The 17,350-nt window shown below is 40.2% G+C and overlaps 1 protein-coding gene across 6 annotated transcripts in view; it reads left to right on the top strand.

Moving 5' to 3' along the window:
• The window catches only part of KALRN (kalirin RhoGEF kinase), a 963,226-nt gene that overhangs the window by 559,437 nt on the left and 386,439 nt on the right, over positions 1-17,350 (top strand). For all 6 annotated transcript variants that reach the window (XM_072616710.1, XM_072616706.1, XM_072616705.1 and 3 more), the window contains exon 14: positions 10,849-11,044. In XM_072616710.1, the coding sequence (XP_072472811.1) occupies positions 10,849-11,044 (196 nt within the window). The remainder of the gene's footprint in view (positions 1-10,848; positions 11,045-17,350) is intronic.

The raw sequence follows: 17,350 nt of genomic DNA, 5'->3' as shown, positions 1-17,350 counted from the left end.
GCAGCACCAGTGGGTGAAAGTTGTGAGATGCAGACCATGGCTCAACAGAAGGAAAATCTTTTCAACATTTAGAGCTACCCAGTCATGGAACTGGCAGTGTCTTTAGGTCTTCTGAGGTCTCCATTACTGTAAGTGTTCAAGTAGAAGTTGCATGGTTATTCACCAAGGGTGCTTTAGAGAAGATTTTTTTTTCCATTGGGTCAGAATATGATAGTGACTGGGAGATCATATCTGTAATTTCCCTCAGCACCTGGCTAAGTGATGCATCTAGACCAGGAAATTTGAACTAGCTTAGAAGGGACCAAAAGCTTAACCAATGACCTAGCTCAGGGGTGGAGAACCTGCAGCCTTGAGGCCACCTCTTAACTCTCTAGGTCCATAGTCCTTTGACTGAACCCAAACACACATGGCCTGGTAGGTCCTCAAGCATGGCCCTTTGGCTGAACCCAAACACATGTGGCCTCAAGGTCACAGGTTCCCCTCTCCTGACCTAGCTCCCCACCTCCATTAAGGAGGAGACAAAAGGAATGAATTATTGAGGTAGTATGAAGGTTTCGGCTTAGCTATGAAGAAAAAAAAAACAGCTTTCATCGAGTAGGAACTGTCAAACACAGACATGGGTGACTGAGGTTATAGAAAGCTCTTATGTGGAGAGCTTTGGAAAGCCAAATTGATTTCTCATCTCTCTGGGACCCTGCCCAAAAACAGGACAATAGATGAGATCATCTCAAGATCCTTTCCAAACCTATGTGTTCCATAACATTTTGTGATTGCAGCCTGGTCCCATCTATCATTTGGTAGTATCCATATTTGGTGATAAATAAGATGAAGATGAAGGAGGAAATCATAGAAATAAGTTGACCATAAAAAAAGACTCAATAATTTCTAAGTCTATTGGGAACAGATCAAAATTGTGTGGTCCACATTCTTATTCCAAACATGGAACTTTCTAAAAATTTTTTCCTTGGACCATCGTAAGGGAAGTTGATAAGCATTAGTGGTGTGCATTGCTTCATATCTTATGGGATATGAATAGGATAATCTACGTAGCATCTAGGCTTTCCTGGAAAATAGGTGGAAGAAATTGGGGAAGCATATTTCTACTATGAGCAGCTAGGTGGCACAGTGGATAGAGCATCAGGTCTAGAGTCAGGAAGACCTGACTTCAAATCTGGCCTTCAATATTTACTAACTGTGTGACCCTGGACAAGTCACTTAACTCTGTTTGCCTCAGTTTCCTCATCTGTCAAATGAGCTGGAGAAGGAAATGGCAAACCACTCCAGTATCTTTGCCAAGAAAACCCCAAATGAGATCTCATGAAGAGTCAGACATGACTGATACAACTAAACAATAACAAAAGTTTAGTCAAATCATTTACCTTACTGGGCCTCAGTTTCCCCATCTGTGACATGAGGAGGCTGGACGAGATCTTCTCTGAAGTCCCCTCCATATCTAAGTCTATGATCCTATGATCAGCTTAGCTAAGTTCACACAGACTCACCACCAAGTTGACTGCTGGGTGAAGTTTCTTGGCCATAGCAGGTCACAAAGATCATCTGTCTACTGAGGCAGAAAGGAGCTGCAGTCTTCAGCGTTGAAGAGGAGAACTATAGCCATTAAATCACAGATCTGTGAAGCGCTGGGCTATGGTTAGTTGTCACCAGTCACAATTCTTTTGCCTTGCTATGGTGTTTGTGCTTCCAGAACAATGTGGAATAATGCAAAGAATACTGAACTTAGAGTCACAGTTGATTTTGTGGTTCCTTTTTTTCATTCATATCCAACTCTTCGTGGGCCCAGTTGGGGTTTTCTTGGCAGAGATAACTGTGGGTTGCCATTTCCTTCTCTAGCTCATTTTATAGATGAGGAAACTGAGGCAAACAGAATTAAGTGACTTGCCTAGACTCACACAGCGAGGAAGTATCTAAGGCAAGATTTAAACACAGATCTTCTGGACTCTAAGGGGAGTCACAAGGTTCAAATCTTGGTTCTCTCATTGATTAGCCATGTGACCATGGGCAGACCACTGGAAGTCTTTGAGCCTGTTTCTTTACGTATTAAATGGTGATAACAAAGTGGCCTAGCTCTCCAGACTATTGTGAAGAATTTTTTTTTTAAATCTTAAGGAATATTTTATCCAGAGAGTCCATTGCCAGCAGATTCAGGTTCCATTGTATATATCCCCCCTGCCATCTCCTCCTCTTCCAAATTTATTATAAATTCAGTTGGACTAGCTGTCTTTGCTGTCAAGTTGGGGAAGCTTGGAGTTCCTCCAATGAGGGATTCAGTCAGTCAATAAGCATTTATTAAGTGCCTACTATGTGCAAGGTATTGTACAAAGCACTGGGGATGTAAAGAAAGACAAAAATACAGTCCCTACCCTTATAGTAGGGGTGGGGGAAGGAACAGAATGCAGTAACTATATATGTATAAGATATAAAAAGGATTAGATGATGGGTCCTCCTTGATGTAAAAAGAGGAAGAATGAATATTTGTGCTTGGCCCAAGGCTTCTTTCTTACTACATAATATACAGTCATTATTTCTGGATAACTCAGCTTAGCCAAATGACTCAGTACTCTACTTCACTGTCACTGTGACCCTGGAGCCTGCAGGTTATCTACTAGCACTGTATTTAGGTTTTCTGACTCTGCCTCCTTCTTTTCTCTCCCTCCCTTCCCATATACAACTCAGACTATGAGAGTCCTGAGAACATTTCTTTCACATAATTTTCCCATGGAGTCTTGGAGTTGATGAAGCCCTCAGTGGCCACCTCATTCCATCTATACCTCTGCACATGCCTGAGCCAAGGTCCCTCAGCCTAGGCATTAAGAACTGTCAAAGCAGCCCATGCTACTTTCTGAATAGCTGATTGTGGAGGGTTTTTTTCCCCTTTATTCCTCCCTTAGGAGGAGTCTAAATCTGCCTCTTGGTGGCTGCCCTCATTGATTTGAGATCTGCCCCCCAGCACTAAAGAGAACACCATTAGTACATTTAGGAGGAAAAGAATTCTCCTAAAATCAGACAGTCAAACTTAAGACAATCAGGGTACCTAAAAGTATTTCTGCTTTGCAATCAGCCTGACCAATGAGCTTCTGAAACATGCCTAACTGGTTAACTTTTTCCTGGGCCTAATCAGCCCTTCAGACAACTAGACTTTCCTACCTAACTTTTAATTAGGCTCTCACAAGCCGGAGGGTCAGGACCACAGGAAGATGGTTGGGGTGAGGTGGATATGTTTAATTACATAAGCAAAATATCAATGTTGACCCAATAGTATAACTGAGCTGGGAGTTCTAATTATAATACATTAATGATATTCGTAGAACCATAAATCTAGAGATGAAGGGAACTTCAGATGCAATCCAATCCATTTGTGTAGTTGTTGCTGCTGTTTAATCATTTCAGTTACATCTGATTCTTCACGACCCCAGTTGGGGTTTTCTTGGCAAAGATACTGGAGCATTTACATTTTCTTCTCTAGCTCATTTGACAGATGAGGAAACTGAGGGTAGGATTTGAATCCAAGTCCTCTCTTGGACTATTTTGAAACAACATTGTCTGGGGCAGCCTGATATTCAGTTTCCTTCTACATTGACTGTCTTCATTTAATAGAAAATTTCCCTTTGAGTGTGGGATATTTGGATTTTTTTTTTTGCTTTTCCTAATTCAGTGCTTCCTAGAAACACCATAACCTTTTTCATCTTTTAAAAAAAAAATACTTTTGATACATTGAAAATATCTTCACATTCAAATGATTTGCTTATTTCAAATAATATATTCAGTTCAGTGACATTAAAATACAGTGGAATCATTTGGTGTTCATTGTAATGGGATTTGACCCTATATATAATATATGCGCATATTAGATTTGATTAGATTACATTGCATTGTATTTTCTTCCCCTGTGTATTCTTTCTCCAAACCCCTCCATTTTGAGGAGGCAATACACAATGAAATCTCCATCTGCCAATTACACAAAACAATTGTTGGGCAGTAAAAAATTCAGCTAATGGATATCGGCCTCAGAAAGAGCTAACAAATGCGTTCAGGTGGGTAGAAAAGTGGCAAGTGAGTTTTATTGTGGGCAAATGCAAGGCATGGCATCTAAGAGGAAATAATTGACACTCGCTTTAGAAGATGAAAGGCTCTGAATTATTGATTATGGCCCAGGAAAGGGAGGTGGGAGTCATCGTAGGTTGTTCCTTGAGGTCATCAGTACAATATTTTCTCTTTCCCCTTGGGGATGCTGTTGGCAACAGAACAGGAGGCTTCATGGGCTTAAGCTTTTTACAGCAGCCCTTATTTTCCTACAGAAATCAAGCTGGCTTCTCATTATGAGAGCAAAGCTCTTCCTCCAGCTTTCTCTCTAAATCCCTTCTTTTCTCTGATTTCCATGATGACTGTAACTCTTGGGCAGGTAATTGTTGGAACAGAAATGCTTCCAACGTTCCTTTCAACAAGGTCACCACTTTTGAAACGGCGCCCCAATTAACTAACAAATGGGAGGGAGAGGTAGGCCACTGGAGCCAGGAAAGGGTCTGAGTGGGCCAGCAACTGAGGTAGGGATTATTTAGAGCTAATTGAGTGGAAAGAAAAAAGCAAAGTAGGTTGATTGAAAGTTGAATGCCCTGTGGATATCTTGTGTTTCATTATCCGCTCACATGATTCAGACCCTAATTTCTGTCCTGACCAAATTCCTTCCAAGTAGAATAGAAGAAGCAACATTTCCTGGAGACTACATTTTGCATTCCATTTCGACTTGAGCAAAGGAATGGAAGATTCTATGCCAAATATCAGGGAAGGGCATCATTGGGTGCAAGATGCTAAGAGAGTTCTTCTTCCCATTCTCTTAAAAAGATACTGACTCAGGAATGCAGAAATATATGACATCTGTCCAACAGGGAATTCATTCTCTACCTCCAGAACTTCGTCCGTCCTCCATACTTCTCTAATTTTGTTAAGGCAATGCTGTTCATCTAGTCCCCCAGGGTTGTGACTTAGGAATGACTTTCCCTCACCCTATCCCCCCTACCCATGTTCTATCAGCCAAATCTTGCCAATTCTGCATCTACAACTTCTACAACATCTACATCTCCCACATCAGTTACCCCCTCTCTACCCACTTGGTTATATCCAGACTTTTTTACTCCTCACCTGGGTTATTGTAATGGGCTCCTAACTGATCCCTCCTCTCCAATCTACAAGGGCAACCAGCACTTATTAAATACCTACTGGATGCCAGGCACTGTGCTAAGTCCTAGGGAGAAAAAGAAAGACAAAAGCCAGTCTCTTCTCTCAAGGAGGAGTCTAATGAGGGGGAAGCCTGTAAACTATGAACTGACAAGATCTCATTAGGATAAATTAAAGATAATCCACAGAGGGAAGGCACTAGCATTGAAGAACAGCAATCTATTCACCACGAAGCCACTAAATTCATCCTCTTAGGGTAAAAGTCTGATCATGCCACTTTCTTACTTAAAAATCTCCATTGATTCTCAGGTACCTTCAGGAGAAAAGACAAACTTTTCAACTTGAGTCATTTTCATTTTCAGTCCTGATTCTTTGTGATCCCATTTGGGGTTTTCTTGGCAAAGATACTGGAGTGGTTTACCATTTCCTTCTCCAGTTAATTTTATAGATGAGGAAGGTGAGGCAAACAAGTTTAAGTGACCTGCCCAGGGTCACCCAGCTAGTAAGTGTCTGAGACCAGATCTGAGCTAAGATTTCCTGATTCCAAGCTCAGAGCTCTGTCTACTCTGCCAACTAATTGCCTTAATATCATGGAAATTAAAAAGAGTAACAGAAAGAAAGATGGAAGATAAGTGATTCCTATTCACCTTTCTTCATTTTCTGCTGCTAGATGCCATTGTAGATAGACCACTGATGTTAGGATTAAAAAGACCTGAGTGTGAATCCTGCTTCAGATGCTTTACTCTCTGTGAGACTGTGGGCCAGTTATTTAAACAGTCTTATTTCTCCATCAGTAAGATTATGATAATAACATCTACCTTAAGGCCATATGAGGATCAAATAAGGTAGTATTTGTAAAGAACTTTATGAACCTTAAAGCACTATTTAAATGCTTGATCTCATTATGATTATTTTCAACATTAGACTCCATGACTATTATTCAGTAGATTCATACAAATTTGTATTAAACTTTGATCATTTGTTAGATTAGGGATGTTTAGAGACGCAGCTTCATGGAAAAGAAGGGGCTCTTGACTTGGAGACAGAAGACCTGGATTCTAATCTTGGCTAGCTCTGTGACCTTCATAGGACAAGTAACCTTAACTCTAGGAAGAAAAGGGTTTTTTTTTGCCACATAAAGGAAACAATACTTGTACAAACTTTTTTTTTCATGGAAAATATAGGGAAAGCACATTGGAAAACAATGTGCTATAGATTGGTGAGTGATAACTTATAGGTTTCTCTCATGTGACTGAATTCCTTATTAAACTCTGATTGTATTATCCTTAGTAACAGATGCCTTTTCCTGCTAAAAGTGGGAAGCATCCTAGAAAAGCAGGGAATGCTATGTGCATCATCCTGCCTGACTTCTGCTCTATTGGCAGGGCAGCCCTGGAATACAACATTTGTGTTGTAGTAAGGTCCACCTCTGTGACATGCATGTAGCTGAGTTTTTTCACCTCATTTTTCTGAATTAATACCTAGTGCAAGATCTCATATCTGAGCTCCATGTGAAATCTGACTAAAAGAGTTAACTAGGGTAGGCCAACTGGAGCTTTGTACCAGGGTGCCAAATTTATAGGATATTAACATCACTTGTGGTCCTTAGCAGCACAGAAACAATAGAGTTAATTATCCTGTTAACAAGAACAAATAGCTGAAGCAAGAAATTACTAAGATGGTATACCCGGGCAAATTCCTCCCTTGATTAACATCCCCACTCCAGTGAATTCACCTGCCCCAACTGGTAATGTTTGCCCTATTTGCATGAGATACAAAAATTCCTATTCCCTCTTCTTTTACACCTGTTTTCCCCAGCTGTCTCTACCTGTTTTTCTATTTCTTTGTCCCTCGGTACATCGTTTGTGCCCATGCCAAGGGCCTAGGATTCTCTCTTGGCTAGGTAGGTAATGGTCTAGTGTGGACTGTGTCATGACCCCATTGTTGCACTGGTATTGGCCGAGAGGCAGGAGCTCTGTTCCTTCCTTTAACTTGTTGTGAATTAACTAGTTTAGGAATTTCCCTCAATCTTTCCATGCCTCAGTTTGCTCACCAGTAAAATGGATCCAACATACCTGCCACAGTAACCACAATGAAACCCTACAGAGTGGTTGCAAGGATAAAATGAGACAGTAGAAGCGAAGATACCTTGAAAAAAATGTTTAAAATGCTATGCGATTATAAAATAATTTTTTTAATTCATTCAAGATGCATTTCCACGCCTATTATGTTCATAGTACAAAGGGCCAGCTGCGTATAGAAAAGAACACAAGATGGAGTTCCGGCTCCCAGGAAACCTTCTAGTGAAAGACATAGGAGGGGGTTAAGGACTAAAGTCCGAAGGGAAGACTAATTAGCAAATTCATTAGCTGGAACAACGTTGATATTTCTGTTCCCAGCTCTTACCACTTATTTGTTTGAACTAAGGTCTTTTATCTCTTCATTAGTGTCATTAGTACCTTCAGTAAACAATGCTCTAAAATCACAGCCATCAGAGCCCCGGCTGGGGAAGGAGTTGTTTGGAAAAGTCATATTTTCTAGACAATTGAGAGTTTACCCTTTTAAACACCAACACTTATTTTAGTGTAAACATTTATAGATGGAAATCCTCCTAAAATTACAAGTTTATCTCCCTCTTAAATATGTATTTTAACCTTTTCTTGATGACTCAAGGTCAGCATTATGATTAGCAATTACTGTACTGTTCTATAAATATGATGAAAATAGAATAATATTCTCAGGGCTTATAAAGGTGCATACCAAGTGACCTCGGATCACTTTGCTTTATGAGTTTTTCTGGTGACTTTTTATTGTGTTTCTGTCACCTTATGATAATTCAGTGTAATGAAATAAACATTTATTTAGCAGAGCAAGCCTGGGACTAGACGTTGAGACTGTATGTGGTGCCGTGGAAAGAAGAATGACTACAGAATTTTAAAATGGGAATTCAACAGGGATGTCTAACCTCTATAATCTCTGGGACATCATATATAACTTTTCTGGCCTTCAGTTTCCCCATCTATAAAAATTAGGGTGTTGGGATGGATTATCTATGAGGTCCCTTCCAACTTTTAATCTATGCTACCGTGAAAGTTAAATTAAGACATGGTTTCTGCCTTCTAAGGACTGACAGTCTAATAGAGGAATTAGACACCAGTGCAGATAAGCACACCCATGTGCAGGGTATGATGTCTTCCTTCCTCGGGGTTACATGCTGCCTCTGCCTCTCACTGGATCTGACTCTCCGGCTCCTTCCTTTGTCTTGTCTTCATCATTTGTATTTCTCTTCAGATCCATATGCTACTCTCCAGCCAGGAAAATGAAACACTAAATCACCCCTTGTCTGTTGTGGTTCCAAATCTAGTATAGTGAATCATACAGTGATTGAGGGTCCAGACAAAAAAATTCCCTTACTAAAAAACCTGTCCAATTATTCCCAAGTAAAAGCACTTTCCAGGGTAGCAAAAAGATATACAGAAAGGAATGGGTAAATAAAAGTCATTGGCAATTTAATTTTAATTTTTAATATTTTATTTTTCCCAATTACTTGTAAAAACAATTTTAACCTTTTTTTAAAATGATTTTGAGTTCCAAATTCTATCCCGTCCTCCTTTCCCTTCCCTTTTATTGAGAAAGTAACCAATTTGATATAGATTGTATGTGTTCTATCAAGCAAAACATATTTTCATACTGGTTATATTGTGGTAGGAAAAAACACAGACGCCCCCCAAAAAGTTAAAAAGCAGTATGACTTGACCTGCATTCATATTCCATTAGCTATTTCTCTGGAAATGGATAGCATTTGTTCATCATAGGTCCTTTGGAATTATCTTGGATCTCTACATTGCTTGGAATAGCTAAGTCATTCACAATTGATGATCATACAATATTACTGTTATTGTGCAAAATGTTCTCCTGGTTCTGCTCATTTCACTTTGCATCATTTCACGTAAGTCTTTTCAGGTTTTTCTGAAAGAATCTTGCTCATTATTTCTTTGTAGTAGGATAGTATTCCATCACCATCATATACCATAGCTTGCTCATCGATTCCCCAATTGATAGACATCCTCTCAATTTCCAAATTTTTGTCAACACAAAAATTGCTGCTTTAAATATTTTTGTACAAATGGGTCCCTTTCTTCTTCCTTCAATCTCGTTGAGATCCAGATCTAGGAGTGGAATTTCTTGGTCAAAGGATATACACAGTTGTGTAGCCCTTTTCGCATAGTTCCAAATTGCTATCCAGAATTGTTGGACCAGTTCCTAGCTTCATTCATAGTGCACTAGTGTTCCAATTTTTCCATATCCCCCAAAACATTTGTCATTTTCCTTTTCTGTCATATTAACTAATCTGATAGGTTGAGATAGTATCTCAGAGTTGTTTTAATTCACATTTTTCTAATAAATAGTGATTTAGAGTATTTTTCATATGATTATGGATAGCTTTGATTTCTTCTTCTGAAAACTACCTTTGACCATCTATCAATTGGGGAATGACTTGTAATCTAAATTTGACTCAGTTCTTTCTATATTTGAGAGATGAGGCTCACTGACATTTTAAAAGCAATCAGCAAGGAAGTTCCCTGGGGTCTCAGGAGCTCCCTGCCAAAATCTTTAAATTGATTTTATGTCCTTCTTTTCCAAAGGACCCATATCTATGTCCCAGAACAGTCCACTTAGAGAAATAAAATTAACTCAAAACTATTCAAGCTTGGCTTCATTGTTTCTTAACTCCCAACAGTCCCTCTTGCTGTTGTAGGTCTGTGAAGTTGAGTCAAACCTTTCCACTTCCACTAGTGTCTTGATCTACAACACCCATCCATGGACACCACTCTCTAATGTGTGTTGTTTTCCCCTTTTAGAAAGTCAGCCTCTTGAGGGAAGGGACTGCTTTGCTTTTTGTATTTGTATCCCCAGTGTTGAATATAGTACCGGTACATAGTTAGTGTCTAATCAATACTTTTAAATTAATTAATTTATTAGAGAAGTACCAAGAAAAGCACTGTGTGACGTCCGAAGGGAAAGGTCATTACCAGTTGAGTATGGAGGTCAAGGAGCTGAGAAAGGATCAAGACAGGTATCCTCAGAGGCAGCTGGTGGTATAGTGGTACAGTGCTGGACCAGGAGTCAAGAAGTTGTTGTTCTGTCATGTTCAACTCTTCAGGGTTCCGTTCAGGGCTTTCTTGGCAGAGACACTAGAGTGTTTTGCATTGCCTTCTCCAGCTCATTTTACAGATGAAGAAGCAGAGGCAGGCAGGGTTCAGTGACTTGCCCAGGATCACACAGCTAGTAAATGTGAGGCCGAATTTGAACTCACAAAGATGAGTTTTTCTGACTTCTGGCCAGGCACTCTTTCCCTTGTGCCACCTAGCTGCCCAGGAGTCAGGAAGACCTGAGTTCAAATTCAACGTCAGGCATTTACTACCTGTGTGACTCTAAGCAAGTCACTTAACCACTCCTATCCTCCATTTCTTCATCTAGAAATAGCAACCACCTCCCTGGGTGGTTGTGAGCACCAACAATGTATGTGGTGCTCCTTGTAAATCTTGGGCTGCTACCTAAACACCAGCTATTATTAGAGCTGTTATTTTGTCTCTAAGGTTCCACCATCCCTGTTCACCATTATAAATTATACGGATGGTGCTTTCCCCAAAGGTGACGGCTGAGCTGGATGCCTGGAATGAGGACCTGCTGAGACAAATGAATGACTTCAACACTGAGGACTTGACTCTGGCAGAGCAGCGGTTACAGCGACACACGGAGAGGAAGCTGGCCATGAACAACATGACCTTTGAAGTCATCCAGCAGGGCCAGGATCTGCACCAGTACATCATGGAGGTCCAGGCCTCAGGTAGGACCCAGGGCAGCCTTATAGCTGGGGTCAGAGCTAGGGGCAGGAGGAATCATAATGGGAATAAGGCCCGTTTGTCTCCACAGGACTCGGTTTACAAAGCACTCTTGCACCTGTCAGTCAGCAGGGGTTGGTTTGTTTTTGACACCTCTATAATACAGAATGGACAGGTATGGCTCTTCTGTGAAATACGTTCAGAAGATGGCACTGTCTGCTTCTCAGGGGTTTTGTGAGAAAAACACTTTTGAACTTTAAAGTGCTCTGTATATGTTCTGCTATTATTGTTATCTTTCTCAATTTCTCTCTCTCTCTATATATACACACACACAAGTGAATATATATAATACATACAATGTACATATAATACACACATAGATAGATAGATACACACACACACACACACACGTGAATTGACTTGCCCCAAATCATTCAGCTAGACTATGACAAAGTTCAGATTAGAACCCAGATCTCTTGATGTTCATCCCAGGGGTTTAGCCCACTAAACTACACTGCCACCTTACACAGATTGCACTCACTGTGGCATTTGAGAGGAGAGAACAGACAGGTAATCTTGACCCCAGAGCAATGACAGCGGAACATACCCTTTTATTTTTGGCAGAGAGGATGCAGCTTGAGTAATATGTTTTCATACATAGCCAAATTTTTCTTCTTTGTCAATCAACAAATATTTATTAAGTACTTATATGGACCAGCCACTGCGCTAAGCGTTGGAGAGAGAAAAAAAGGCAAAAACACTGTGTTGTTTTTGAATTGTTTCAGCCTTCAGTCTTCATGACCCCATTTGGAGTACTCTTGGCAAAGATACTGTACGGATTTGCTGTCTCCTTTTCCAGTTCATTTTATAGATGAGGAAACTGAGACAAACAGGGTTAAATGACTTGCCCAGAGTCCTACAGTTAATATCTAAGGTGGTATTTGAACTCAGGTCTTCCTGACTCCATGGCCTGTGCTCTATCCACTGTGACAGCTCACTGCCCTGAAAAACACTGTACCTGCCCTCCAGCTCAATACAGAAAAATCTTACATGTGTAATATATGTATATGTTACATATAGATACATATATATGTACATATGTGTGCATGTGTGCATAGATGTGTATGTTTCTATATATGCATATGTGATGTAAAATAGTCTGTGAGGGCAGACACTAAAATGAGGATGTAGGGGGAGTGGGGAACATTGTGACTTGGAAATGCCTCCTACAGGAGGTAGGATTTCAACTGAGTCTTGAAGGGAGCCAGGAAAACTGAAAGACGGTCATGAGAAGGGAGATCATTACAGCTATGAGATCCCTGCCCATGGAAAGGCATGGAATCAGGAGGTAAAATGCCACATTTGAAGAACAGTATAGTTGGAGCATAGATTTCATGGAAGGGAATAAAATGTAAGAAAACCAGAAGGGGCTAAGCTGTGAAGAGCCTTAAATACAATGCCAAGCAAGACTTTGTCATTGATCCTAGAAATCATAGGGAACCACAGTAGTTTAATGGATAAGGAGATGCCATGATTAAACCTTTGTTTTAGGAGCATCACTTCTGCAGCTGTGTGGAGCGTGGTTTGCAGGAAGCAGAGACTTGAGGCTTCAAGGCCAATTAAAAGCCTATTCAAATAGTCTAGACAAGAAAAGGGATGTGTGTGAGTAGAGAGACATTATGAAAGATTTAGTCAGAGTCAAAATGGTTCCATTTGTGGGAGAGGTGGGAGAAGATCATTTAAAAGTGACAATAATACTTAAAAAAAAAGTCAATGAGATTTACACTTTAAAAAGAAAGAATGGATCATCCTTCTGTGAAAATGAGAAGAAGGCTTAAAAATCAACCAGGCTGCCTATGAAAGAAACTAGGTGATGGTAAGAGTGAATTATAATCAAAATATGGAGACATATTCCAGGTACTGGTTAGCCATCCTCAATAAACATTTTATTGAGTCTTTTTAAATGTAGATGTAGACTGAATATTGAGATAGTTTAATAAAGTTGAATGTAGTGATTAAATTAAAAGGCTAAATTGTTTCATAATTTTTCCAAATACCAACTCAACTAAATTAAATTTAACCACCATTTATTATATTCCTACCATGTACCATATTAAGTGCTAAGAATATGAAGACAGAAGGAAAAACAACTCCTGCCCTCAGGGACCTTACATTCTACTGGGGAGGGAAAGAAGAAAGTGTATTACATTCCCACAGGTAAAGGAAAGATAACTGGAGAAGGGTGAGAGAATTTAAACTAGGGGGAAGGAGGTAGTATATATCCTATAGGAGATGGCGCTTGAGGGAAGCTAAGGGGCCATATTGGAAAGGAGGAAAAGGCCGAAGTCACATTGGATTTGTACAAAATGAATACGTATTTGGCTATTATGACTCAATGGTTAGACTTGGCATTGACATAGTTTTTCTGTTTTCTTACAAACTGCATATACCATATGAAGTTATCAGAAAATAAATGTTTTAAAATAACATTAACATTTTAGAGTAATTTCAATAGAAACATCTTAAAATAAATTAGATACTTGGTAAACAAGAGATCCTATATATATATATATATATATATATATATATATATATATATATATATATAGAGAGAGAGAGAGAGAGAGAGAGAGAGAGAGTATAACTTCTGCAATACATCTTTATGAATAGTATTCAAAGAAATCATTGGGAGAGTCTGTGTGAAGTGTACTAGAGAGGTACCTGAACTGGGAGTCAGGATACCTGAGTCCTAATCTCAGCAGTACATCTGCTTACCTGTTTGACCTTAGGCAGCTGATTTCATTCCACTAGGGTTAGACTAGGGATTCTCTAGGGTTGTGGGACATCTCTGCATACGTGCTTTAGGCTACACGGAGTCAACTTTATCCTTTCTCTGAATATTCCCTGATCAATTAGTCTCCTCAACAAGCTATATTCCCCAACTTTGGAATCTCTAGGAGACTAATTTGTGGCTTGTTACTCATAGAAGGTTAAAAACCAGAAAGGATCCTAGGTGCCATACAGTCTGTTTTGTTTTGTTTTGTGAGGGTTGCTTGACTTGCCCAGGGTCACACAGCTAGTAAGTGTCAAGTGTCTGAGGCTGGATTTTAACTCAGGTCCTCCTGACTCTAAGACTGGTGCTTTATTCACTTTGCCCCTAGCTGCCCTGTACCATTCAGTCTTGCACTCATTTTTTCAGAGATAGAAACTGAGACACAAAGCAACTGTAAATTATAAATTATAATTATTGCCATGTAGATATAGTTGAAGTTTGTGAGATATTTTGTATCCATTTCCTCTTTTGAGTCCCATAACAACTCCATGAGGTAGATACTGTGGGCATTATCACCCCCATTTTAAAGATGAGGAAATTGAGGATCAAAGAAATTAAGTAATTTACCCAGGGCCACATGATTTATTAGTGTCTGAGGTGGAATTTGGACCCATATCTTCTTGAATCTAAGACTAGCTTGCTTACCACTGTAACATACCATCTCGTTACTTTGGCCTTTATTAAACCAACACAGTCTTGGGTCGCTTGGATGAAGACAGAAATCCTTAAGTCTATTTAAATACAACTCCATGTTCTTCAGTTAATCTAGTAGGGTGCTTGTCTCAGAGTAAATGCTCAATCAATACTTCAAATGGTAGTGTCTAAGAGTCAGAAAGGGCATTTAGCACAGATAGACTAGAGTTAAATGACACAGCACCCCAAGGGGTTTCTCCTTAAGGGATAGTTTTTAGGTCTACAAACAATCTAACTTTGGTGGCTATTAATAACATACTCTGACTTTGGGGCTTTGATTAGTATCCTGAGCTGGCAAGACCTGCCCTAGAGAGCAGTAGAATGTGTCTGTAATTTTCCAGGGACAGGAAAAACACCATTGCCCAATGACCTGAAGTCATTGGTACAATACTGGGACTACTTCTAGGGAGGAAGGCACTGTAGTGATGAGCAGTGGCTATCAGTTAACCATGTTTGCCTCAGTTTCTCATCTGTAAAATGACTGAAGAAGGAAATGGCAAACCACTCCAATTGTCCTTGCCAAGAAAAACCCCAATCGGGGCCACAAAGAGTCAGGTACAACTGAAAAAACAACTGAACAGCAATTCCATCACACTCATATACTCAGCCATTCCCCATTGATGGGCATCCCCTCCATTTCCAATTCTTTGCCACCACCAAAAGAGCTGCTAGAAATATTTTTGTACATGTAGGTCCTTTTCTTTTTCTTTGCTTTCTTTGGGATTCAGACCTAGAAGTGGTATTCCTGGGTCAAAAATAATTTTTTTTAGAATTCCTGCCTCTGTTCCATAAAGGGGCCATGAAATTTTAAAAAAGTTTGAGAACTGCTTGGTACATAGAGGGAAGACCAGGCAAAAACTAGAAAGATAGGATAGTATCTGATCGCAGCAGGCCTTGAATGCTAGGCAAAGGAGTTCATAGGATAATAATAACAAAAATAATAACTAACATTTATACATGGCACTGCACATATTATTTCATTTCATCTTCACAACAATCCTGGCTGTCATTATTCTCATTTTACAGATGAGAAAATTGAGGCTGAAAGAGATTAAGTGACAGGATCAAAGACTTTAGAGATGAAAGAGACCTTAGAGATGATCAGGGATAGGGAACCTGTCTCCTTGAGGCCACATGGGGCCTTCTAGATCCTCAAGTATGGCCCTTTGACTGAATCCAAATTTCACAAAACTAATCTCCTTATTAAAAGGATTTGTTCTGTAAAACTTAGACTCAGCCAAAAGGCTGTACCCAAGGACCTAAAAGGCCCCATGTGGCCTCCAGGCCACAGGTTCCCCCACTAGCCCCACCCTAATTCTAGTCCAACAGCATGACAGAGTAGAAAGTATGCTGGCTTTGTGGAGTTAGAAGACAGGAGTTCAAATCCCAGTACTGACATTGACTCTGTGTGTGACCTCAGACAAATCACTTCACTTATCTGGAGCTCAGTTTCCTCCCCAGGCAAATAAGTAAGCTGGACAAAGGTATCTGAAAAGTTCTTTTTTAGTCTATTATCCTATGATTTTATGTTTTGAAAATTGTAAATATTCAGTAAAATATTCAATGAAAAATATTCAGTAACAGAGCTCAGGGATGAATATAGACCTTTTGACTTTTTACCATTTCACTATCTGATCGGCCCCAGGAAGTCATTGGTTATTTCTGAGCAGGGAAGGAATGTACAGGATAGAAGACCACCTGTCCCCACTGTTTGGCTCTCTATCGATTCTTCATGATGTCTGTGTTTTGTTGAAATTCAGCCAGAACAGAAAGCAACAGATGTCCAGGACATAGGGAAAGAAAAGCAGAGGTGGGAAAATGGTCCCAGGGAACCAGGATAGGAGACCACTCACCATCTCCCCTTCCAGAGTGAATGCTGTAAGTCAAGAAGAGGAATCCTCAACTCTCCTCCTCCATCATTCTGTCCCAGGGTTCTGGCATCACCTTGAGGAGGAAGACCTTTTTCCTACAGAAGAAAGAGCTCAAAGACAATTAATTATCCATGGGAAGGGGAAGAATATTGGGATCTGGTGACAGCTGAGGACTGCTTGTACCTGGAAGGGCTAAGTGGTGGGCCCAGCCCCAGGCATATGGGCTGCCTACCCACTTCTGATTTTGTTCCTTTTTCAAGGATTGTTGGGAACGGCTTGATTGGCCTGTGCTTTTCTCCGGGCTGAGACTTTCTGTTCATCTCCTCCCACCCTAGTGAGCTGCTCCAGCTGGCAGAGAGATGAGGTTCATTAGAGGAAAATAGAAACTGTTCCCAGGAAACCTAGCTTCCCTTTCTAGTGATTTCTTCCCTTGTCCCTTGTCCTAGAAAGAGGACAGTTAACACATATCAGATCGGGGTGGGGGGGGAGAGGGAGGGGGAAAGTTTAGAGTTCTTTTCTAGCCCTTGTCTGGAAGTCATGACCCTGCAGTACCATCTTGGTCATCAGAGCTGACCTTTGCTTATATATCCAGATGGGTCATATTATAGGAGCCAGAGTCCAAATCAGAAGACCTAAGGCTGAATTCTGACTCTGCCATGTCCTGGCTCTGAGATCTCAAACAAGTACAATTCACCCCTCTAAAAGTGCAGAATGCCAGAGATACAAAAAATGCAACCAATAGTCCCTACCCTCAGGGAGTTTCCATTTTAATGGGGGAAACAACATGTAAATAAATAGGTGCATGCATGGCAGATGGAAGGTAACCTTGGAGGGAAGGAATTCTAGCTGCTGGGTTGACTGGGAAAGGCTTCATGTAGAAGGGGGTATTTGAATAGAGTCTTAAAGGAAGTCAA

Source organism: Notamacropus eugenii, chromosome 5 (assembly GCF_028372415.1).
Source record: "Notamacropus eugenii isolate mMacEug1 chromosome 5, mMacEug1.pri_v2, whole genome shotgun sequence".
NCBI lineage: Eukaryota > Metazoa > Chordata > Mammalia > Diprotodontia > Macropodidae > Notamacropus > Notamacropus eugenii.
This window is presented reverse-complemented; position numbering and strand designations above follow the sequence as displayed.